At 36.8% G+C, this 26438-nt stretch overlaps 1 protein-coding gene across 1 annotated transcript; it reads left to right on the forward strand.

Annotated features, from left to right (window-relative positions):
- The first annotated feature begins 1225 nt into the window (after positions 1-1225).
- On the forward strand, positions 1226-14999 carry LOC133869368 (uncharacterized). The gene is made up of 22 exons (XM_062306344.1): positions 1226-1541; positions 1671-1824; positions 2464-2543; positions 3003-3089; positions 3213-3263; positions 3373-3490; positions 3576-3632; positions 3736-3800; positions 3940-4023; positions 4149-4199; positions 4289-4351; positions 4450-4496; positions 4627-4696; positions 4772-4834; positions 8128-8217; positions 8303-8341; positions 8464-8691; positions 8939-9024; positions 9514-9562; positions 9637-9717; positions 9823-9916; positions 14378-14999. The coding sequence occupies exons 2-22, from the start codon at positions 1707-1709 to the stop codon at positions 14596-14598; spliced, it is 1842 nt and encodes a 613-aa protein (XP_062162328.1). The 5' UTR covers positions 1226-1541; positions 1671-1706; the 3' UTR covers positions 14599-14999.
- The last annotated feature ends 11439 nt before the right edge of the window (positions 15000-26438 follow it).

A 26438-nucleotide genomic window follows, 5' to 3' on the forward strand; every position in this document is an offset into this window, starting at 1 on the left:
GAAATAATAATTAAAAAAGTGGAATGCAAAAGAGAAAAAGCATAGAGGTTGTGATCTTTCGGTCTGTGTATGTAAATCAAGGGGTAGGGGGGACTACAGGCAGTGGGTCCAGTCGACAGGCTAACCAAATCCGAAAGTGGTTGGGTGGGGTAGATCTCATTACGGACGCATTAAATGAGATAAAGCTCAAATGGATGGCAAGTGATGATCACGAAGTAAGATTATTGCATCACCTTCTTGAGTCCTTAAGTGAGCGGAACATTCCTTTATGGTGCAACCTTAAAGCAAGATTATGCAATCCCGTCTCTTAAATGAATAATATTCATTTTATGATGATTATGATTTAAAATTTATTGTGTTTAACTGTATATCTCTTTCAAAAATAATTAAATAATGTGAGAGTAAAACATGTGGAGGTAGCACCTTACAACCTCACTTTCCTTTGTATATGAGTTGGTGCACATTATTGTTTTGCATTCAATGATTTCACCAACGGCCAAATCTAAACCGTTAAATTTTTTTTAAGGCACCTAAGCCAAATCTTAAACGCAGTAGCTCAGTCCAAGCTCCCAAGGATAAGGTAAAACATTAGTTGAGCCCAATTGATAAGATAGATACAAAAATATAGTATATATATATAAAGTTTTATCATAAAATAGTCAAGTAGTATGGGATAATGTAGTTTTACTATGTTGTAGGTGTACGTGTATCTTCTGTTATTAATAATTTAATACTGATAAAATGGATAAAAAGAACACAAGAATATAATAATTAATAAAGTTGGTGAAAATCTCAAACTCATCCGCTTGCCGTGGGTTTTGGATGTTAATGGTTTTGTCTTCGCTCCGTTTATTTGTTACTGCACTCGCCTCTCGGTCAGCCCAAAAGAAGGAAAAGAAGTATAAAAAAAAAAAAAAAAAAAAAAAAAAAAAAAAAAAAAAAAAAAAACAGAAAACAGAAAGAGAAGTTTTTTGTACAGCCCCGAGGATGCCCGCATCAGTATGTGCGGTCAGCCAAGCAATTTGTCACAGCGCTCGCAGTTGGCGTTATTTATTTATTTAATTATTTAATACATGGATTACATATATCTTAGAGTTACCTTTTTTTTTTTTTTTTTTTTTTTTTTTTTAATTTTTAAATTTTTTTTTTTTGAGCAAGTATATCTTACTGCGAAGGGAAAAAGGGGAGATCCTTTTTACATTTGTGTTTTTTAATAATTCTGGGTCTGGCTTTGGGTTGGGATGGCATGGCTGGCTGGGTATATAAACTGACTGATACCGAGCAATTTCAAACTCATTCCTTTGGTTTCTCCCATTCTCACTTCATCCGTTTCTATCAGACTCCTTTTGGTTGGTGTATTTGTTTCTCATGCTCTTTGCACCTTGCCACCTTTGTTGTTGGACGACGGGAGAGAGAGAGAGAGAGAGCATAACGTTCAAAGACCCAAAGTATTTGGCTAGTCGTACAAGATAAACATGCCAGCTTTTGCTCTAGAACCGCTTCAGTTGGCTGGTTGGTTTTAGTTAAACAGCGTAACCAAGGTTCCCATCATTTTTTTCTTCCTTATTTTTGTGTCAGTGGTTGTTAATGATACGAAATGCCTGTTCTGTTCTGTTCTGTTCTTGTTCTGTTCTCTCATTATAAATGGTTGGTTTTTTTTTCTTTCATAGCTAGGTGCAATCTAAAACAAGATAAGAAAACGAAAAATGAAGTACGTATTGGTGACGGGTGGAGTAGTTAGCGGTCTGGGGAAAGGGGTCACCGCCAGCAGTATTGGTCTGCTTCTCAAGGCCTGTGGACTTCGCATTACTTCCATCAAAATTGGTCTCTGCTTCTTCTTTGAATCTTTACCTTTATGCATCAACACTGTTGTTTCTTTTTCATAGTCTTTTAGTTCAAGAACAGGTCAGCCATGCCTTTTTTTTTTTTTACTAGATGCAAAACGGATACACTCTTCTGCTTTCCTCTCTCTCTCTCTCTCTCTCTCTCTCTCTCTCTTTTTTTTTTTTTTTTTTCTTGACAAAATAGCTTCATTTCCCCCTTTTTTTCTGTAAAAAATTTCTTGAAACTTCATCGTCAGATTTTTACCTTTAGGAATTAACTCGGTATCTTGTCCTTAAAGTTCTTCTGAGAGCTTCTTATTTTTCTTTTACTTTTCAGTCAAAAGAAGTGATAGGATTCATAATGTACACGTCCTGTTCATAAAAATATCTCTTACAAGTTTGTTAAAATTCCATTTAGTTATTTTCATTGAATTCATGAATGTTTCACTTGTTTGTTTTTCTGGGCTTCTCTAATGGAGTATAAATTGGCAATATCCCATTCCCACAAATACGTCCGTTATGTTTCATTACTGGGCATCTTCTTCTCTTAAACTCTTTGATATGGTTGCCCTGTCTATTTTTCTTTTCTTCTTTAACGTTTTAATATAGGTGTCGGTTCCGCTCTTCTTTTGTAATTCAGATCCTTACTTGAACACCGATGCTGGAACAATGTCCCCTTTTGAGCACGGGGAAGTTTTCGTGTTAGATGATGGCGGTGAGGTATAAAACATTCATTTTTTTGTGTTCTTTTTCTGTTACTTTTGTTGTATGTAAGCTGTGTCAATAATATTCTTACACTCTCTGATGGGGCCTAAATTCTTGAAAGGTTGGCCCCCCTTTCTGCTATAAATGGATTGTATGACGATGAAGAAATGTCAGTACTTTTTAAGTAGGTATAGTGGTAGGCGATTTGGATGTTCCACTAAATTGGAGTGAACTTCACTGGATAAATCTCATCCTTGTTTTTGATTAACTGCAACGGCATATAAAAGTATCGTTATCAAATGTGTACACTATCCTATATCTTTTGTACAAATAATTATTGAAATATTAGCTAAGCATGCTATTTTTTTGAACAAAAGATAAAATCAAAAATGTAAATCAGGGCTAAATGGTCAAGGTTTCAAAAAACATGGGAGATATAACAGTGTGAAACATGATTTTCTTTTGTGTTCAAAGGTGGACCTGGACCTTGGGAATTATGAGCGATTCCTTGATATCAAGTTGACACGCGATAATAATATTACTACTGGAAAGATTTACCAGGCAAGTTGGTTAAAATGCACATCTCCATATGTACATTATATGTTGCTTGCTACTTGAGGTTCTGAACATCATAAAACCCTGCCACTGAAGTTATTAGTTCTCTTTTTTTTTCTTGTCTGGCAGTCCGTTATTGATAAGGAGAGAAGGGGAGATTATCTGGGGAAAACTGTGCAGGTTTTTTCTTCCCCCTACTAATAAATCCATTTTTTTTTTTAATTATATTGCTCTTAGCCTAACTTACATGTATAGGCCATAATTCTGTTTATATTCCTCTGTTCTGTAGGTTGTCCCTCACATCACAGATGCCATTCAAGACTGGATTGAGCGTGTGGCAATGATACCAGTGGATGGGAAGGCAGGTCCAGCCGATGTTTGTGTCATAGAATTGGGTGGAACTATAGGTATTCTAACAACTGCGTACTTTACCTGTGGGAGCACAAGCTTGTTCTCTGTTTTTAAGGGTTAAAATAACTTGCCATGATGCAGGAGACATTGAATCCATGCCATTTATTGAGGCATTAGGGCAATTCTCATACCGTGTAGGTAAGGATATTGTATATGCAACTTCATATGACAAAATTGTCCTGACTGATCTTTTAGATCTTATAATTAAATGACATCTTTTGATGAATACTTCTTATTTTAGGGACTGGAAACTTTTGCTTGATTCATGTCAGCCTTGTGCCTGTTTTAAATTGTGTTGGAGAACAGGTAACTTAAGAATTTCATGTTGGTGCGCATCCTATATGGCATATGATTTAGTGTCTGTGTGAATCTTTCTCGTTTGTCAGAATTTTTTTTTTTACTTGGTCAGTTTAATAAACAATGTGAATTATGTTATAATGTTCAGAAAACAAAACCAACCCAGCACAGTGTTCGGGGACTAAGAGGCCTGGGTTTGACACCACATATCTTAGCTTGTCGCAGTACAATGGTCTCTCACTCTCTTTCTCTCTTACACACGTGTTCACATGCGCGCACACAAACGCACTCTTATTCTATCTTTGTATTTTTAGTTTATCAATTTTGCTTAAGGTATTGAATGGAATGTGTTGACAGGCACTTGACCAGAACGTAAAAGTGAAACTCTCTCAGTTTTGCCATGTCACGGTATTTTAATGACAGTTTTTATGTGCATATAAGTTGAGATGCATATTATCTCTTTTTCAAGATTCTTACTGAAATCACATGTTTTCCAGGCAGAAAATGTCATCACTCTCTATGATGTACCCAACATCTGGCATATTCCTTTGCTTTTAAGAGTAAGTAGTAGTTCAGCATTTTTCGGAATATAACTACTGATATATAGTTACCATTTCTTACAATTAGTGTGTGGGTATGTTTTTTTCTTCTGAATTAGGATCAGAAGGCACATGAAGCAATCTTGAAAGTGCTGAACCTTCAGGGGTTTGTCCGATGAGCTCAGTTCTTAATTATTATTATTTTTTAGTTTGGAGCTAGAATGTACAGGCATGTGCATCATGTGATTTCATTTTCAGTATCTAGCATCCTTATGCAATGTTCTACACAATGGCAGTGAAGCTGGGGAGCCTGCATTAGAGGAATGGACTTCTAGGGCTGCAATCTGCGACAAGTTGCATGATCCGGTTAGTCTACTAGCATTCAAGAATTCCTTTTACTTCTTGGTAGCACTTGATTTCTATATGTCAACTAATTGACAGGTCCATATTGCCATGGTTGGGAAGTATACAGGCCTTTCAGATTCCTATCTCTCGGTACTGAAGGTGCAATTAGCTATCACTTCTTAACTCTAAATCATTATTTCAGCTGGAAGTTTCATGTGTTGATAATGTAATTATTAGAGATAGTTGCTAAAAACGTTTCCAACTGGGGTCCATTTACTTTCTAAATTGTTGTCCTTGATTTTTACTACTACTAACATTTGAATCATGTCTTGGAAAGTTGGAGGTATGGTGATGGATAACATGAGATGGTATTTCAATCTATGCTGGCATTGTTCTATTTTGTTTATCCAAGGATAAGGATAGTTTGATCATCTGCAGCATCTGAGTCACAGTAGGTTAAGAAGCCAGTTATTGACAAATCTGATTCCTTTACTGACTGAATTCAGCTATAAACTATACAAATATTATATAAACTCAAAAGAATATCAAAGGACACATTACTATACCATGAGGCTTTTTAAGCTTCTATAAGAATGTAGCACCCTTCTTGGGAGGACCAAGTTTGGTGAAAGGTATATCATGATGCCACGAGAAGTCCAGGTTGAGTTAAAGAAAGAATGAAAGGGGAAAAAGGAAAAGAAAAGAAAGCACATCGAGGTTCTCTTGGCATCAGGTTTTTAATTATATTATTTTTTCTACGAAATAATTTGTCAAATCATGGATGGCTATTTGTTGAACACTGATGACACAGGGATTAGCCATGGTCCAGGAAACCCTTAGAGCAGGATGCAGCATAAGAATGAAATGACACTTCTGAGAGCTCTCGAATTAACATGAATACCTGGGAGGTATATCACCTAATGAAGTAGAAACAATGTGACTGGCCAATTCGCAGATTTTCTCCAGAACAGGAGATTCTTAATGATGCATTTTGTCTCTGATCTTATTTGTCATTATCTTCATAGATCACTTAGATTTGATGCCCATAGTCTTGCAGCCTGGGATGTTGCAAAATCTTATATGGAAAGAGCTCTGTGAAAATCTTAGAAGTTGTTGTGCAAAAGACCACAACTACAGTAAATAAGACAAAACAATCACTCAAGAACATCAAAATTTACGTGGTTTTCTCAATGTGAGGTATGTCAACAGGTGGAGGCGATCACGAAGAAATTCACTATCAAAGATGGAAGACACCATAGTGAAGAAGAAATCACTAAAGAATCAAAGTCCTAATACACCCAAATCCCACTGTCACTCAAAAAAAATTATTCCTCAAAGGAGAAAACTAAAGAGAAATGAAAATACAAACTTCTCTTTTGTTGGGACAAACGAAGACTTTGTTTTTTTCTCTCAATGTGTGGTGCAACCAAAAATGAGAGATTAAAGTTTTAGTTCTCTGTCTTTTTGTCTCTCTGTGTGGCGCCTCAAAACCCACAAAAAGAGAAAACTACAATTGCTCTTCACACACACCAAAATACAGAGCCAAAACACGTTTTTATAAGGGGCAAAGTCGGCCAAAACCAAAATACAAAACCAACTTCAATAAGGAATGAAAGTCAGTTGGTAGTCCTCCCCTTTTCCAAGAAGGAATAATTATTGTCGAGCCCCACCAACATGATGGGTAACTCACATCTTACGTCAACAAATCTACACCTTGACTTGAATCCCATTATGTCACAACAATATGAATTTCCTCAAGATGTCTCCGCCAAAGCCCCTAGGGAAGTGTAAGCCTTTCTCAAACTTGAGCATAAGACCTGGTTTAGACATAACACCACACTTTCTCTACCACTTGTGCTGGTGGCAAATCTTCTTCGCTAACTTTGTCTTCCTATTGACCAATTTGCACCATGTAACCTTCTTTCCTTTGGGCAATTCTACTGGCTCCCAAGTTTTATTGTCGGTTAGTAACTCCGCCTCTTTTGGTATATCATTCTAAACAAATGATGAATCTCTACTACTAGCTATTAAGTCAAAAGAAACTATATTCTCAAATCCATACCTCTCCGATGCATTTCAATTACGTTTCTCTTTGTCTTTTGCTAAAAAAATAAGGCTCTACTTGGTGCTATGACTCTCTTAAAAACTTTTCATCATCGCTTTTATTTGTGGGTGAACTCTGGTTATCAAACTCCACCTCCATGACTTGTTTCTCTTTCTGGTTGTCAATTGATGCTTCATCCTCATATTATCCCTAGCATATCGGCCTCATCAAACACTAAATTGCTAACAATTTTCTTCTTTGAAATTGGATCCCATAGCCTATAGCCCTTACACTAGTTTCCAAACAAGAAATTTACAACCGGTTTACCTGACCATACTTCTTTTGGAACATTGAAATCAATTGCTACATATGGAGATTGGTTGGTAATGAAGCATGCATAATTAACTCACTCAGCCCAGAAACTCTTTGGCAATCCTGCATTCAAGCTCATGCATCTCACCTTTACCGGCAATGTTCTATTTATCATTTCAGCAACTCCGTTCTGTTGTGGAGTCCCTTTAACTATGAAGTGACAAGTAGTTCCTTCTGTTTTGCAGATATCCAAGAATTCAGTGTCCCTGTGCTTTCCTCTGACTTGTGCTTCATAAAATAAACCCAAACATTTCTTCAACAATCATCAATAAAACTAACAAAACAATATGTACTTCCGTTTGAAGATTCTGCCGGTCTCCAAACATCTAAATGAATATAGTCGAGAACGCCTTTGCTTGTATGAGAAGTTACCTTAAAACTAACTCTTCATTGCTTCCTATACACACAGTACTTGCAGAATTTCAATTTACATGACTTTACACCTTTCAACAAATTCCACTTGTGAAGCTCAAACATACCACACTTGCATAAATGCTCAAGCCGCATGTGCCACAAAACCGTATCATCACTATCTAGTTCTACCGGTGTGGATGCTGCAGCTCCACCTGTAACTGTGTTCCCGAGTCAACATGAGTGATTTTGTCTAACCACTATATCAGACTGCATGCATCTAGTTTATGTCAATGGTATTTTGCCTTATTTGTAATTCATTTTAATTTTTTGACTTTAAGGATTATATTTTTCACAAAAAGGTTCCACTCTAGGAGAATGAATATGTGGATCAGGTTGACAGTCATTATTGTGTTCAGACAAGAGCCTGTAAACAAAATAACTCTACCAAATGAAAATGAAGCAGTACGAGTAATTTTTGGGAAATAATTAATAAGACTGATTCTTGGAAAATATTTAGTCCAATTAGGTACGTAGTTTTGGTTGTGATGTCATTCTTTTGTTCTTTATTCTGGTATTTTGTTTTAAGTTCATTTCCATAAGATATGAAATGCATATTCGTATAGCTTGAATGGACACACAAGTATGCTGTGGGCTATATAATTAAGATGTAATCTCTCTACAGGCTCTTGTGCATGCTTCTGTTTTCCACCGCAAGAAACTCTTTGTAGATTGGGTTCCAGCTTCCGACCTTGAAGATGCAACTGCAAAAGAGGTTATTTTTAATTTTCTGTTCCAACATTTTATATGTTCTTAATTTTTACGTTATCTCACAACATGACTCAAAATTCTTGTTGCAGAATCCTGATGCTTATAAAGCTGCCTGGAAGTTGTTGAAGGTTTGTTTTTTTGATGGCCTTGGATTAACCAGCTGATACTACTTTAAACATGCCCCAGGTGTCTCCTTTCTTAAGTTATGGTAAATTTCTCTGTTTAGTCTCTGACTAGACTTTATCTTCAGGGTGCAGATGGTATTCTTGTTCCAGGAGGGTTTGGTGACAGAGGAGTGCAGGGGAAAATTCTTGCAGCAAAGTATGCTCGAGAAAACAGGGTTCCATTTCTTGGCATTTGTTTAGGAATGCAAATTGCCGTCATTGAGTTTGCACGATCTGTTATTGGTCTGCAAGATGCTAACAGCACTGAATTTGATCCCAATACCCGGAATCCCTGTGTTATACTTATGCCTGAGGTTTATACTCTGTGCCTTTCGAGTTCTATTTGATGACAGAAAACTGTTTTATGCTTTTAAAGAAAATATAGAAATAAGGTTAAGCCTGATTCATCTAGTGTTGGGCTTATTAGAGAACACATTGTTAAATAAGAGAGAGAGAGAGATAGAGAGATTCAGCCTTTAATTTGGTGATTAAAACTGTGAACTAAACATGTGTTGTGTGTGTGTGTGTGTGTACCAATTCTGATCTTGGTATCATAAGCAGGGCTCAAAAACACATATGGGAGGCACCATGCGTCTTGGATCAAGGAGAACATACTTCCAGGTTATCGACTGCAAATCTGCAAAACTGTAAGTATTGCTTTTAAAAAGAGATGTCTACATGTATATAAATAAAGTTAACTAGTGATGAGAAACTTTAAAAAAATGTTAATTTAAAGAGTAAGATTTATTAATTGTGTGAAAAAAATATTTAAGTGTTCAACTTCAGGGTTGTTGCTCAAAGAAGAAATTTATATTGGGGCTATAATGCAGAAAAATATTGATTTAATAGGAGGAGCTGCTACTAAATTTAGAATATAGGTTCTTTTATATACAGATATAGAGACGCGCGCGCGCACAGACACACATATGTGTATATATATATATATCTTGTGCTCATTGCAATGTCCAAATATTTAATATATGTGCTCGTATACTGATGACAAAATTCACCGGTTACATAATTCTACTGGGAATGAGATGAGAAGATTTAGAGGTTCTGAGTTTATTTATAGATGGCTAGTTTGCTGAATGAAAGGTGTCAGGTTGACTAACCCTCATGCTATGCATTAATGTCAGATATGGAAGTAAAAGCTTCATTGATGAGAGACATCGGCATAGATATGAGGTTTGTGGGATTAACATGTACAGAATTTTATTTTAACAAGCTACTTTGGCAGGGGATAATTCTTTATCATGCAGGTGAATCCTGATATGGTAGCATGCCTTGAAAAAGCTGGTCTCTCTTTTGCTGGCAAAGATGAATCTGGTCGACGCATGGAGGTATACTCGTCAGTCACAAAGTTATTGAGCTCCTACCTTTTGACTTTAGTGATTTGTACATTTGTGGTGCTTCTTATGTTAATATTTGGTATGCTGATGTTACAGATTATCGAGCTACCAAATCATCCATACTTTATTGGTGTTCAATTTCATCCTGAATTTAAATCAAGGCCAGGAAAACCTTCTCCTTTATTTTTAGGTACCTGTCTCGCTTATACTAAATTATCCACTCCATGTTTTTTGGTCATATATTTGTTACATGAATTGAGACCTATTTTATTCATCTGATGTATACACTGATATTACGTACATGTAGGGCTTGTTTGGCAAGGGAGAGAAAAACTCTCCCTCCTCTTCACTTTTCCTAAAAACAATCAACCTCAAAACATTCTAACTTTATATCACATCAATAATTTTTTCTTATTATTTAAATAAAAAAATTTCACTACAATACAAAACTTTCACTTTTTCATACAAATTCTTTTTACTTTATGGCCCTGTTTAGTAAATCTCTTCCCCCTCCCCTCCCCCCCCTTTCCCTACCTTTCCCCCTATGCCTGTCAGTACGAGTTTGAAAGAAGACTGAAATTTCTAGCTTCTAACGTGTACTGATTTCCTATTTTACCCCATCAGCAAACACTACCCCCTTGCAAAACATCATGCACAGCACAGTGCCATTACCCCATTGGGTTGGGGGTAAAATTGGAATTGAGCCAACATTGGCTCTTCAAGAAGCCAACCATTTCAGCTTTGTGTTATACCCATACTGACAGTAAACTGTGAAAAATGGGGGGAAAAGGGTGGGGAGGGGTTTATTAAACAGGGCCTATATCACATCTATCACTTCTTATTATTACCCCCAACTCACACTCTCTTACCAAACAAGGCCTTAGTTTTTTGGTTGGGATTCTTGACAGTTGCTATCCTTGCTTCTAATATGTTTATCTAGGATCATGTGTAAGCTGCCATAGAATTTACTAGGGCTGTTAACACTAAAGAGAATGCTTCGCCACTTTCTGGTTTTGTTTGGCCAAAGCACAAGCTCCAGCTTGATATTAGCGTGCAATACCCTGGCGGAACTAAATCTGTGGCACTACTCCGAGCTTAATAATTAGTGCATAAAGCAAGATCTGGGGAGAGTGGAAACATAGAAATTTCATAGCATCTAGAACCCCTCTTTAGTACACAAAATATCCTTTCTTCTGCATAGGAGACACCGAGTATAAGAGTGTTTTTTCTGCAGATGTTATGCTCTCTGTTAAATATAACACTCATGATTTGCTATTTAGCACTATGAAAGTGAGAAAAAAAAACACCCCTGCCCTTGTATGTCAAATGCATTGCACGTTGTATCAACAGAAACAAATTTGTATCTTGCATTTAAGAGCAAAAGGCTTTATCTAAAACAATCTTCAAATACCTGCATGATTCCCCATGTTGTTACACAATTGTATAAAATACATATCAAATTTCTGACGCTTAAAGATACCGTGCTATCTTATTGTAAAAGACACCTACATGAAATTACTAGCTTGAAAATTCTGAAAGCAAATCGATAATTTTTCTCATATTCGAATCCTGGGATATAAAAACGTAGCACAACTGCCAAAGTGTCCATTTCGCTTGATCTAAATTCCCTTGGGTAAAGTACCTGTCCAGATAACATTAGTGTCCTAAATGGGTTACCATTCAATTTGAAATACATATGTAATCAGTGAAGCGTATTCTGCAAATATCTAGGTTAATCAGTTCACAGTTGAGAATGTATTCCTCTCTTGCTTTGATGGACACGTCCATCGATAATAGATTTGGTTCAGGCCAAGCAAAATTTGTACGAAAAAGTAACATATCTTGACACATTATGAATTTCAGAGGGCCCTGCTGTGTCTAGGTATTACTTCACACGTGTCTAGATTAGGTGCACTACTGGAAATATCATTTATGTCAGAAAAACATAAAGCATAATGAGTGTATGTATTAAAGGTTGATCATTAAAAGTAATTTAAGAAATATCAGGTGTAAGTGAGGGAGTGCTTTGAAAATCAGTGTCTATTTGAGCCAGGATCAGGGAAAGATTTTCTCCAATCCATGCACCTTTAGTTTTGGGCGATTGCATTGTTAAAACCTGGCTTTAGTGGTCTACTGATCGATGGAGTTAACCCTGCCAAGTATATACTGCTTGTTTAACTTCTTATCCCACAGAACAATGACGTACTCAATACTCTATTTTTATAAATTTAAGATTTGGTACTGCAATTTATAATGCATAATATAAGCTAGTCGGGCGTCAGGTTGAGCTAGGCCAGGCTTGTCCCTATCCAGCCCAATTTTAGGCATTCTTGCATAAGAAAACTTCCTCTTTGGTTGTCGTGAAAGCTATCTATCTGTCATTTATGTGATGCATGATGACTTCTTTTTTTTAATTAGTGCGTGCAAATTTTATACCCCTAGTACACGCGGAGTATATAAGAAACAAAAACCGCACTACCGACCCTCCCCAAACAACAACCCACAAAACAAACCAGCTCCCAAGCCCCTAATACTCACACCCCTCAAGCTTATCCTCCCGCATATGCTCCTCCTCAAGGGCAGAGAGGTAAGCCACAGTCTTATCCTCTTGCCCCTTTATCCCAAACCCCACTGTAGAGCAAACCATAGACCATTCCAAAGCGGAGAAAGGCTGGACACCACCCGCAACCTCAACCACCGAAGGGGCATCAGGCACCGAGCTAAAAAGGTGGGACGAACTCGACTTGAGAAACCCCTGCCTGAGAAAACCCACATCATCATGATCTCCTTGACCTGCAACCAACTTCGGCTTCCGCAATTTGCGTTTATATTGAATTAGAGTCTTGGGCGTGGATTCTTCAACGAAAGAAATTGGAGGAACCCTGCCTTCCGGCGAGCCCACCTCATCCGGAGCCAGCACCCAAAACCAGCCCTGCTCCCTTCCTCTTCTGCCACTCATCACCATATCAACAGGAGGGAGCACCGATGAAGCCACAGAAGAAACTGGAAAGCGAAAAGGAGGAGACTTGGTGCCCGGATCCGAACCCAAATCGGCTTCCAAAACTGCAGAAGAACGCGTAACCGATCCTCTAGCCTTTTTCCGAATGGGCTCAAACCCAATCCGAGCACACTTCACACCTAAGGAGCGAATGGGCTTCAATCCCAGCCCAAAGATTTGGGCCACGGTCGAAGAAAATCAAGAAGATTCTTCCAGAATCTAGGAAACCGGAGGCTTCTCATCTTCCTACCCTTGCCTCCGCCTCCAAGACACCGGTTCCTCGATTTCTTCTCCATTAAAACTGGTGGCTTTTCCTCCAAATCAAAGCAGTTGAACTGCCTCTCTCAGATTCTCTTCGTCTCTAAACAGTGACATCGGCATCAGATCCAACTTGCGCACCTCCGCCATCGACCTCGGCGAAGCCGAGATCTTACCAGAAGAAGTAACTGCCCCACGCACCACCTTCGCGTAAGACGAACCCAACCCACCCTTCTCAGGGCTAACCCCAAAAGAATGCCCACCGGAGGACGTTTGCAATTTCTTCCCATCCGAAGAACCCACTGCATCCACCATCGACCCAAACGCTGACTCTAGAAACGCCACCATCTTGCTAAGCTCACCTGCAACCTGCCTCCAACCGCTCCCATCTCTATCCTCAGGGAGCCAAATGAACCATTTTCAGCCACCAATTGCGAAAGAGGCCACCTCCATAAACCTACCTGCCTGATTTCCACCTCTACGAACAATCAACACCTTCGAATCCTTACGAAAAGACTTAACAAAGTCCTCAACCCCTGGCGACTTCAGCGCCTCCTTCACCGTGGACACCAACCAAGGAGAACACAGTGAGCCCAAAACCACCACCCCTGAGAAAGTCTTCTTTTTTTCCTCCAAGCGAAGCACTGATGAGCTAGACTTCGCCGAGAAGAAAAAAATCCTTCTCTTCCACGACAAATCTGAGCTCCATGATTGGCGTCAATCGTCGAGCTTTGAAAGCCGCATGACGAAAGATGAACTCAGAAGGACAAAACGAGAAACAAACAGGCCTTGCGAAACAAAGAAAAGGAAAGGAGAAAAAGGCGATCTGAAACTAGAAGCTAACGGGACGCACCTTCACGCGCCACCTTTGCTAAGTGTTTTGAGAAGTATTTTTTGTGTTTTGATTTGAAAAGGGTTTTTGATGTTATGCATGATGACTTCTTGTGCCATCTTATAGCAGACAAATAAGAAATGGCGACATCCAAACTGCTATGTAATTATATTTTGGACGATATATAATGAGTTTATCATTAAAAAAAGAAAAAAGAAAAAAAGAAAAAAGAATCTCTTTAGTGGTTTGTACCTGAAATTCTATTCACAATTCAAATATAAATACAGAAAATATAGTTATGCTTTTTTATTTGAGCAAAATTTGGAAGACCCCTTTATAGCAAGTTTATGTTGACAATTTCAAGATTCTTTGTGAAAACTAGTACGGAGATTATCCTTATATTCTTCCTTAGCATTGCTCAGTCTATTGTGCATTTACTTCTTGAGTAGTTGAGGCTGAAGTAGATGTCATAACTACTTGTTCTGCTTGAACAGTCCTCTGGCTGTTAGTTTTCTAATGCGAATCAAAGTTCTGAAATGATATCATTCTCATATCAAATTTAGGACTTGTAGCAGCAGCAGCAGCAGCATGCAGGGAGTTGGATGCCGTCTTTTTAGACAATGGGAGCCAAAGGAATATCCCAAATGGAGTAGGCAATCATACCGCAAAAATCAAAGCATACCAAAATGGAAGTGCAACTAAGGCCACCAATGCGTTGCCTGATGGTGTTTATAGCAATGGCAATGGCAATGGCAATGGCAATGGCAATGGGATCTACTTGTGAAGGTTATTGAAGCCTTACGTTATAGGATTTCTCTGTGTCTCTCTGTGGTATGGTTGGTAGGTTTTGCCCGGGCCTTTTAGCCTTTAGCTAAGATTTTATGATTGTACAGTTATCTGGATATTGGTAGGCATAGGTCTCCAAAGGACTTGTAGGACACAGTTAGATCCCGGTCTTTTAAACGGGATAGCTTGTATTTAGGTTTGCGTCTCTCTGCAGTGCACTATGTTTTTCTCTTGTTTTTGGTGCTTTTATTGAATCTTAACTATGCACGAACACATGCGGTTTGCACTATGTATACATTGTAAACTTTGTGCAAGGCAGAAATCATCCTCTTTTAAAATTGGATAATTTCTGTTGATTGTTTTTTAATAGTATCTTGAACTCACCTTCTCTTGATGATAGTTACAGTTTATATGGGTGAAGTAGGTGTATGATCTTGATATTTGGTTGTTAAACTAATGTTTGGCTTCAGTGGCCTTGAGGCCGAAGCATTTGGCACTCAGATGATTACTTCAGAGAGTACTCGTTACTGATCTATTTTGATAATTTGAATTACAAATAGGAAATTACAGTGCTCACAAGCATTTCAAAGGTCGTTAGACAGATCGAGCATAACAACCCCACAAGATTTGCCAAGCAATTATACTGAATTCTTCCTTTATTGGATAGCATGATAAAGTAAAAAAATTTGAAAATTTATACCTAATACCTGAATTTTTGTTGGATTTCAATCTAGTCTTTGAGCTTCCAATTTCAAAAATTAACTCTCTAGGTAACTCATGTTTTTCAATCGACATTTATGTTGGCTTTCCATCCAAAAAATTCATATTTATGATATGGCCCTACTTATAGGGGTGGGCGGCGGTTCGGTAGAGGGTTAAGTCGGTTAAGTCGGTTTGATTAACCGAACGGATCGGTTAAGTCGGTTAATTCACCAACATCTAACCGACTAAGAATATTTTCGAGAAGTTCGGTTAAGTCGGCATATGCGGTTAAGTCGGTCGGTAGGCGGTCGAAAGGCGGTTCGGTTAAGGCGGTCGGTATACGGTCGGTTAATCGGTTAACATTCTTCAAATAGGGCCAAATCCATTGATCCAATGGGGCCTTCATAATTTGGGCCTAATTTTTTAAATTGGTAAAAAATACTGTTAAAAACAATTGGTCTTCATTTTTCAACATTTGCTAGCAGGCCAGGACCACCACAAGCCATTGGCTCATTCAAATCAAATGAATCAATTATGAAGAATAATATTTGATTATTCTCTTTTTTACATATTTACAATCTTTAATTGAATTTTCATACATTTAAATATTTAATTTTCTAAATGAGATAATTAGATCTCTTAAATAGTAAATTTGATATTAATTTCAATTGTTTGTAGGATACCAAAAATTTTTTTAAAAAAAAACCTTGAGACCATGCTGATTACTGACACCAGCAACTAACAAATAAATAAAGAATAACAAAAGAAAAACGTAAAATCTTGGCTTCCATTAGACCATCAGTTCCATGTGTATTGTGTCCACGTAGAATTACTCAATTACACAAAAATTGTTAAACATTCACTGAAACGTTTTTTTTTTTTTTGAGTACATATATTATTGAAACGTTTATTATTGAATTTGTAGAATACTAGAATTCTGAATTCATATTGAATCTCACAAATAATTAATAATGAATAAGAATGTAGTAAACAAAACTTATATTACCACAACAATAAACATACATCCATACATCATACCAATCAGCAACATGGTCTGATAGTGTCATTAAATACTTAAATAACTTAAGAGTTCAGCTAGCTAAGAAGCAGGAAAAAAAGATGCAAAGATGCTTAGATGTTGAAAAAACATATGTTCTAAAAGAAGCTTAGAAGCAAGAAAAAAAAAAATAGCAGGAAAAATTGAAAAAAGATGCAGGAAAAAAAAGATATATCATCCTAAAAACTGCAGAGAAAAAAAATGCATGAAACATTGAAATGAAAGACAGTTTGACAGAATTTGCTCAGAAATCCTTTGCATATTCTGGTAAATCAGAATATCAGATTGATGATTCATCATAGCACACATTAAACAAAAAGAATATCTTCTATCATCAAGTTTCCACCAACAGGCAACATCTCCAGAATTTCAAACAAAAATTACAAAATCATAAGTTAACAGTAACAAGCTAAAAATTACAGCTCCAACAAAAACTTCAAAAGAGAACTAGAGAAATAAAAACTTCCTCCAACAATCCAACATGGGATGACCTTCAATTTGCTTCCTTCAATGATAAAATCAAAAAACATAAGTTATAAATTGATCAACAAAAAAGAGTAAAAGACCACAAAGGCACAAACAAGTAAATGAGTAAATGTCAAGTTAGAAAAATTATAAAATAATAAGATGAAAAAACCTACCACTTACTTTCAACGCGACAAAGTACATCCCTCAAGCCTTAATCATTGTCAATTGTCAAATGTGATGGAGTCAGACATAATTTCTAAAACAATGAAATTTTAAAAGAATTAGTAAAAAATCAATTGAATCAAATAATTGGAACAATGAACAAATATGGTTAACATTACCTAAGTCAAGCTTGTAGCTATCTTCATCTTCAAGAGTAGTTTGATGTAACTTATCATGCTCACTGATCCAAGAAGATCTCAACCAATTTTGAGTGCATATAAGAGCCTACACTGTTTTTGGAGCTAAAGAACTCCGAAAAGGATCTATGACGCGACCTCCAATGCTAAATGCTGACTCGGAAGCAACAGTGGTAATCAGAATTGCCAAGACATCTCGTGCTACCTCAGATAGAACCAAAAACTTTCCTGAATTTATCTTCCACCACATCAAAGCATCAAAAGTTTCACAAGGTGGCTCAACATCTTCCGCGAAATATCGTTCTATCTATGTCTGACACAACAACAAATTTTTGGACGCCCGAAATGAATGGAAGTCTTTTAAAGCATCTTTCCTATTTCTACCCGCATGGGCCGCACCCACTGGCATTAAGGCTGAACTTCCGCAACTCTGCTCTTCATTTGACAACCCGTCTCTACTTCCTCCAACTCCAACATTCTTATCATAGTGACTATACAGCTGCTACAAGGCATTCTTCAATTTGGTGGTAATCTTCTCTGCTTTTTCTTCACCTACATTACTCGTGAACCAAAATTGTAAAATGATACGTGGATCAAAGCACAGAAGTGACAAACAACAGGGGGTTAATTTTCTCAAAGTCTCTCCAATACTTGTCATATTTCATTTTCATCTTGATCACCATGGAACTCAACAAATAATCATCACTATCACAATACTCCATCAAACAATTATAAACATTTTGGAGTATGTTGAAATAAATGTTAGAAGTCGAGTATAAGGAACCCGATATCTCAACTGTCACCTCATAAAACACTTGTAGAAATTTAGAAAAGTTTCTAATATTTTTCCAATCATCTTCAAGCGGAGGCGCCAACCCCTTTCTCCCTCCACCATCCTCACACAAGTAGTTCGCAAAATTCAAATCTTCATATAACATTAGTTCAAATGCCATTTCATACTTCTCTACCACATCCAACATCATATAAGTAGAGTTCCATCGAGTGGGAACATCAAGAGTCAATGAAGCATGATACCCACTTGTCTTCCTTTCCGCACAAGACTTAAAGATGGCCAATCTTTGAGGGGACCCCTTTATATATTTCACCATATTCCGGATCCTTACGATTGAATCATTTACATCCTTCAATCCCTCATGCACAATTAGATTGATAATATGTGCACAACATCTTACATGAATAAATTTATTGCAACAAATAACATCATTATTGGCCATAGTTCGCTTTTTAAAACAATCAACTGCAGTATCATTGGCACTTGCATTGTCAAGTGATATTGTCAATGTCCCTTTAATACCCCATTCCTCCAAACATTGCTCCAATTCCTTTGCAATCGTTAGCCCCTTGTGATTTGACACTTGGCGAAATGCTAATATTTTTTTTTTTTTTTTTTTTTTTTTTTTTTTTTTTTTCTGATATTTCCAACTAGGATCAATGGAGTGTCCAGTGATGCACATGTAATTCATATTTTGAATCGAAGTCCATGTGTCAGTGGTCAAACAAACCCTTTGACCAGTTTTCGAAAACTTGATCTTCATTGTGTCCTTAGTCTGCATATACAACTTGACACAGTCCTTCATCAATGTATAGCGAGAAGGAAGCTTAAATCGAGACTCAAGAACCTTGCACAATTTCTTAAACCCCATCCTATCCACAGTTGAAAATGGCATTTCATCTACAATAATCATCTCACAAAGAGTCTCCCTAATGATTTTTTCAGAGTACTTCGTAATCAGTAGATTCTTACAACTACCACCATCACTCTGACTTTGCACACACTCAAAAGTAAACTTAGATTGAGATATATCTTGATTAGCTAGTATGTTCTTGTACTGTTGGCATGCTTTAACATTGTACAACATGTTAGAGGTGCCATTGTTCTTTCCATGACATTTATACTCAAGCCCACAATAATTACAATGTGCCACAGGTTTATCTTGAGGACTTTTTAGATCCCTAGTAAAATGTTTCCACACTGTAGATGTTTTCCTAAAATTTCTTTTTCTTTTGTTCCTAGGGAGTGGTGGTCGTCCACCACGACCAGCACTTCTAATCTCTTGGGTATCCGTCTCCAACTCATCAGAATCACCATCAACATCAATGCTTTCTTCAATATCTATTGAATTATCAATATGAGGAGATGGATAACAAGAAGCAGCTACTAATGATGTAGGTGCAGGTGTAGGTGCATCCATCTAGATTATGAAATTAAAGGCAAAGATAACTTAGATAAAGACAATTTAGGCAAAGGCTGAAAACATGCACTGATGCACATTTCAAAAAGTTAAAAAATAGATACACTCAATTGACAATTTGACATTTTCAAAAGTTAAGCTCAATTTATTAATTATAATTAGCTCGATTTATTATAGCAAAAATATATTCCAAAGTTGGTCTAACATAAGACAAGATCAATCTAAAGCAGGAACTTGAGAAATATAATTCAAAATGATTCTTAAAAGAGAATTGTAACAGAGGAAACATATAATCTTGATCCAGTACAAAAAATATAACATCATCATCCACAGGGAAAGAATGATAATATTTGATATTTCATAATTCCAAAGCAAAAAAGACCTGACATGAAAGGAGCATAAAATTAAGCTGCGCCTAATACCCCAATAACCAATACAACTTAATTCTCTCAATTTCTCTGTTAACCTTGCGAGTCTACCTCCTATAGCTTGTCATTGTGCAAGTCATAACATATTAGAGTGTGTATAATGCAAATAGGTTACAACACTAACAAGTGAAAATAAACAACAATCCAAATTATGAATTATCCAATATGTTTTGCACAGTCCACAGACCACATCCCTTAAAACCAAAGCGGCAAAGCCCTTAAACAGTTAAACCCAAGATCCATAAAGAACACTCAACACAATTACACAAGTATTCAATTACACAAAACACATACACATAAGAGTTAAGAAATAATATACCTGAGGTTGGATCGTTGGGCTTCTAGCTTTTTGTTCAGTTGTTCTGCTTTTTGACATTTTTGTTCTGCTTATTGTTAAAGTGTGAATGTGCTATTATGGCTGTTTCAAAAAAAATTAAAAAACGATTCATTAATGCCGCATGATTTAGCATGAAGGCCTGAGGCTAACTGCAAGTCTGCAATTGGCTAAGACAGTAACTAACAGTGAGTGAGAGAGAGAGAGAGAGAGAGAGAGAGAGAGAGAGAGAGAGAGAGAGAGAGAGAGAGAGAGAGAGAGAGAGAGAGAGAGAGAGAGAGAGAGAGCTACCGAAGTCCAGACAGGCGGATAGTTTCCGAGGGGGAGGGGACGACAGCGGTCCGCGGCTTGCGTTGAGTCTTCCAGAGTCCGGACTTCCAGGCCTTAGGGTTTGGTTAGTTGAGGATTGAGGAGGGGGGTAGGACCGTAGGGGAAGGCGGGGAGGCAATAGCGACCAGCGGGCCTCGACTGCGTCAGCTGTCGGTAGAGTCAGCCGGTTAGGGTTCAAGCTATTCGGAAAAAGGATTCGAGGAGAGGATGCCAGGATGGGTAGGACTAGGGAAGGTGGGGAGGTGGTTGCGCCGGTTGGGGTACCGGGTGGCCCGGGGTGGGCAGTGCGTGGACTGGAAGCCTGGAATTGCCGAATGGTTTAGCCGTTTAGGACTTTAGGTCACGAAGGATTGAAGGCTGAAGCGATGAATATATAGTTTAAGAAAACGACATCGTTTCAAGTGTGATGAAACGACGCCGTTTTGATTTTTTTGAAAAAAAAAAGAAGATGAAATGAAACGACGTCGTTTCGTTATCAATAAAACGACGCTGTTTCGTTTTCTACGGTTCGGTTAAACGGTCAGTTAATTTTCGATTAATTGTTGGTTTGGTAATTCGGTTAACAGTACAACCGAATCGCCTACTGAACCGAACCGGCTCTCGGTTAAAAATTCTCTACCGACTACCGACTACCGAACTGAATTTTGTCGGTAGGCGGTCGATGTCGGTTCGGTTGAGGTTAGGTAGGCGGTAGGCGGATAATTTGCCCACCCCTACCTACGTAGTCAATCTATCATGTCATAGGTGGAAAAACGATGTCATGTTGTACAAGATGACGCCTCATTCCCAAAGAATTTAAGAAATATATATATTTTTAATGCCCAAGGACAAAACAAAAAATTAAGATCCGGAGGAGGTTGTGGAAGCGGCCTCCACAACCCACCCATCATAGATGGGGCGGGAGGAGGTACCCATCCATCTACCCCCTCCTAGTAGACGGGTTGGAGGTTGTAGAGGGAGCCTCCATAACCATGCCTAGCGGAAGTAGTAGTTGCGGTCTTTTCTATCCACTCTATGAGGGGATAGCATAGGCCCCCTCCACCCCTTTTGTATGCGGTGGGTCGCAAAGGCCCCCTCTACAACATCCCGCCAAAGCTCTATCTCTATTTTTTTTTTAATTATTTATAGGCATAAAAAGTTATTTTATTTATTGGAAAAAATACATTTTACTTTCTAAAGTTTGACAATTTTTTCACTTTTACCTTCGATGTTTAAAAAGTGGCAATGTACCTCAACAAAGTTTTCTAAATTTTTAATGTAAGCACTCCGTTAATTATTTGTCTTTTTCAACAAAAATTATTGAAAATACGTAAATGCCCCTACTTTTTTTTTTTTAAAAAAAAAATTAAGAAAAGAATGAAAAAGAAAAAGAAAAAAAATACAACCCCACAACCCATGGGGGTGTCTGAAACCGCCCCCATCTGACCGAAATAGGGGTGGCAAGCCAACCCTACAACCCATGGGAATGGTTGAACCAACCCCAGGGGGGGGACTAGGGGTGTCGAGTCACCCCACAGCCCATAGGGGTGGTTTGACTACCTTTTTTTTTTTTTTTTTTTTTTTTTTTTTAATTTTTAATTTTAGTTTAAATGGGGTTAGTTTTGGGAATTAACACGTGTATGGGGCAATTTTAAAAATTTGGTACCGAAAAATGCACGTGAGCCATTTTTAGTTAAAGAATATGGAAATGGCTAACGGAGTACTTACATTGAAAATTTCGAAAACTTTGTTGGGGTACATTACCACTTTTTAAACATCAAAAACAAAAATGAAAATGTGATCAAACTTTTAGAGGGTAAAATGTATTTTTCCCTTATTTATTTATTTCTTGTGAAAGACATGTCACTTTGTATAATGTGGTTGGCGTTTATGATTTGACAAGCTAGCTATGTGGCATAACCACCGTTAATTTTTTGGACGGAAAGCCAACAAAAAGATTGATTTGAAAAATGCAAATTACTTAGATAGTTAATTGTCAAAATTGAGAAGCCAAAGGTTAAATTGAAAATCGTGCAAAAACTCAAGGACTAGATATAAATTTTCCTAGCAAAAATATTCCCTTACTTTCAACCTCAAGGCTTAGTACAAAGTTACTAGGAAAATAAATTATACCAATTTCTACTCAACAACACATCTAGATGATGGGACAATTTGGTTCTCTTGGGCTTGCTTACTTTCTCAAAGATTATGAGGGTGGTGAGTCTATGAAAGATTATTTGGAGGAACCTTGAGACCCCGGTGAGCAAACTCACGCAAATACGCGTTATTTCAAACTACGTCATAACATGACTACTTCATATGATAAAAATGTGCATATTTGCAACTCACATGAATTATATTTTTTGAACTATGTGAACTCTAATTCGTTTATGAAAAACATGAATTAAAAATGATATGATGTAAATGATGATTTATAAATGTATGCATATAAAATACAATGTAAATTGCATCGTATGACATAACGCCTCATGTATGGATGATGGCTATGGGCTATTATTGTATGGGTTAATTTATATGGTAAAGAGATTTACTTTTATGTTTAGCCTTGCATCCAATAGTTTTATAGTTGACGGATGCAACCATATTTGATTGGTGATTACAATGAAGGCGTCGATAGTGGTGTGAATCACCCGGGGTTTAAATTCGATCGGGCCACTAATGATGACAGCATGCGGCAACATCAGGGCACTGGTGTTGTACTTCAGGTCCCTCGGGACAGTGCCAACCCTACTAAGCAAGGGATTAATGTAACGCCATGAGAAATTAATTAATTGGTATTTAACTTCACGGTTCGCCTCCAAGTCTCGTTTCACAAAGAATAAGACTTCGGGATCTCTACTACTCAAAAAAAGAATACTACGTAGCGAAAACATAAGATATTTCTGTCAACATTAATCATTACAACCAAAACATCTACTAAAAATCATCACATTAACTGAAATTATACTATATATATCATCGTTGTAAAAGATCGAACTAAACCTTAATATACAATCATGCATCAAATACTATGTCTATAACGTCACCCAAAAGTATTAATTACTATGAGCAGCCTTCAAAATCCTGTAATCAATCCTCACGCATTAAATAGATTGATATCACTATGTCAAGCGACCGCATCAACCTCAAGGTCCATCTCAAATCCGACATCTAAAGGAAGTCCAAGTGTAAAATAACACATATTTTAATGGTGTAAAAGATAAAGTGTAAGTCCACGATTTAGTAAATAAAAATACACATGGTGTACATTTTATCATGTAAATAACTTAGTTATTTAGCAAAAGTTTATAAATCACAAGCAGTAATATAAATGAAGTCCATTGTTGAATAAAAATAATGTCATCGTAATGCATTATATATATATTGGATAAACCATATATGACGGTATGTGGCAATATTTGGAGCACCAGTATTGAACTACAGGTCCCTCGAAACAGTGCCAACTTTGGGTTATATATATAGTACATGACATATTAAGTAAGAATGCCATATGTTAACTTCATTTTCTTTTGTTATTCATTAATCATTTTCACAAAAATAGAGTTCACACTATTCTAAAAAGTATATCATGTGAGTTGTAAACATTCACGTTTGATACATAAAATAACCATGCTATGTAGAAATGTAAGTAATAAGTATCCATGTGAGTTTTACTTACTTGAGTCGTATGTGTCCATCGAGTAATATTCCGGACACTCTCTAGCCTCAAAATATGTGAAAATAACTGAAATAAGTCTTTAACCTCAAGCTAAAAAGGCCTTAAGTCATAAACTATTCAAAGTATGCTTACTGCCTGGCCATCGAACGTTTAGCCAGAAGGGGTCGAATGTTTTGTTCTAGGTATAAACCCATTTTAAACCAAAAGTCTCTTCCAGACCTAATTCCGTCACAACCTAAGGTCCTTATCTGATCTCTAACACAGTCCTAAACCACAATAACACTATCATTCAGAACATGGTATGTCCAACATCATTAAGCTATCAATGATGATCCTGTATTAAAATAAAAAACCAACTAACTAGAGATTCAATAGTTAGGATATGAACACTAACTAAACAATTGTAGTATTTCAGATTTTAAGACATAAAATATGACGTATTAAATTTGAATTTAAGACCTATTAATAATTTAAAAGAATATGTGAATATTTATAAAATTAAATATTCATCAACATATAGTTCTAATTCCACTAGAAAAGTTTAACATACTGTAAACTTTGAAATAACGAAAATAGGGTCAAACGAATTTCGTTTTAATTGATTCAAAAACTAGAAAACTCTACTCAGAGTCCTTTATCTACCCTCCAAATCTCATAATTTTTGGACTTCATTAAGGATGTAAAAACACCCATGAAACATACTACCATTGATTTGGACGAAAATTCATATATAGCATTATTAATTAATGTGTCTTTGATTTTTATCAAAATCATCATTACGCATTGATGATTTTTGTTCATCCATGAACTTAGTCCATTAATTTCCAGCTTATAACTTAACTGAAGGCAAAACAAGTTTCAGTAATAGAATTATATATATATATATAAAAGTTAAAAGCTAACTACATATTTTGTTAGGAACTATGTACTAGTTACACAAGGATAGGAGATGAGTCACCTAGCTAATGATTAAGATTCCTTTGATGAGCCATCGCCCAAGTGCAGCCTCCTTTCACGTTTAAGCTTTCCCTCTTCCCCTCCATTGATTTTTTAACAAAATATCTCCATCTTCTTGCCGCCCACGTTAGAAGCCCAACCCTTGGATCAGTTTTGATCCAAGAGATCCTAGCCATTGAAGCCCCTTTAAAAGGAGAAGCACCCATCTTCCTTTCACGCACAAATCTTCTTCTTCTTCTTCTTCTTTCGATTTTGCAGCAAGCTCTCTCTCTTCTCCTGGGCTGTAATTGAAAGTCTTGGCATCCTCATCTCAGCAGCCCATCTTCTTAGAGTAGCAGCAGGAACACAAAAAATAGTAGAGCAGAAATTAATTCTCTTTGTTTCTCTCTAAGTCCAGTAGCTTTCTTTTTGCTCCCTCATCTCTTCTCTTGCTCTTTTGCTCTCTCGCTAGTTTACTTCTCTGGTTTTTCTCTGTACTTGAGTGTGTGGGTGTTCGGTTGCAGCAGAAAAGAACTGAAACAAAAGCCCTCTCTACACCATAAGCCTCTTTCTTTGACTCTCTCTTTCTCTGTTTTTCTTTCTTTTAGTGTGTGTGTGTGTGTCCGGTTATGCAGTAAAGAAAAGGAAAAGAAATGAAAAGAAAGAAGTAGAAGGTTCGGATCCTAAAAGAAAAGAGAAAAGGAATAGGAAAAGGAAATAAAGAAAAGATAAAAGAAAATGATTCTCTCTTATGTCTTGATCGGTCTTAAGGTGTAAGGTGTGCGTGGCTTTTGTAAAAATATATCAAAAGTCATTTTAGATATTTTGTGGGTAATTTATATTTTGTGCATTTTATAAGCTTTTACTATTTTTAGTTAAAAAGTGCTTTAATGTGTTTTATATTGTTTTTAAATAGATATCTCGAGAGGCGTATTTAATTTATAAAGCATGCTATTGTGATGCTCGAGTAAAAATAAGTATTTTATAAAGCGCCGTTATTCTGCCCAATTTTAATAAAATGAGAATTATTTTATAACTATGCCGTTACGCCACCCAAAGTTTTAGAAAATATTTTCTAAAGCATTATTTACGCTAATGCTATGATTATGCCAGATTTTATAAAAGAACAAGAAAAATGAATTGAATATAATTATTTATATGTCAAAATACTGCCCACATATTTTTAAAGATATTATAACTCTATTTTTGATTGGGTTGTATAATTGTTGTTTGTTAATAAAATAAGCCATATGTTGACTTAAATCTATTTGGGTATCTCACTGGTCCAGTTAAAATAATTATAAACTATGACCTGCCATTAATATTATATGATTTATGATTTAATTATTTTGG

This window comes from Alnus glutinosa, chromosome 5, assembly GCF_958979055.1.
Source record: "Alnus glutinosa chromosome 5, dhAlnGlut1.1, whole genome shotgun sequence".
Taxonomy (NCBI): domain Eukaryota; kingdom Viridiplantae; phylum Streptophyta; class Magnoliopsida; order Fagales; family Betulaceae; genus Alnus; species Alnus glutinosa.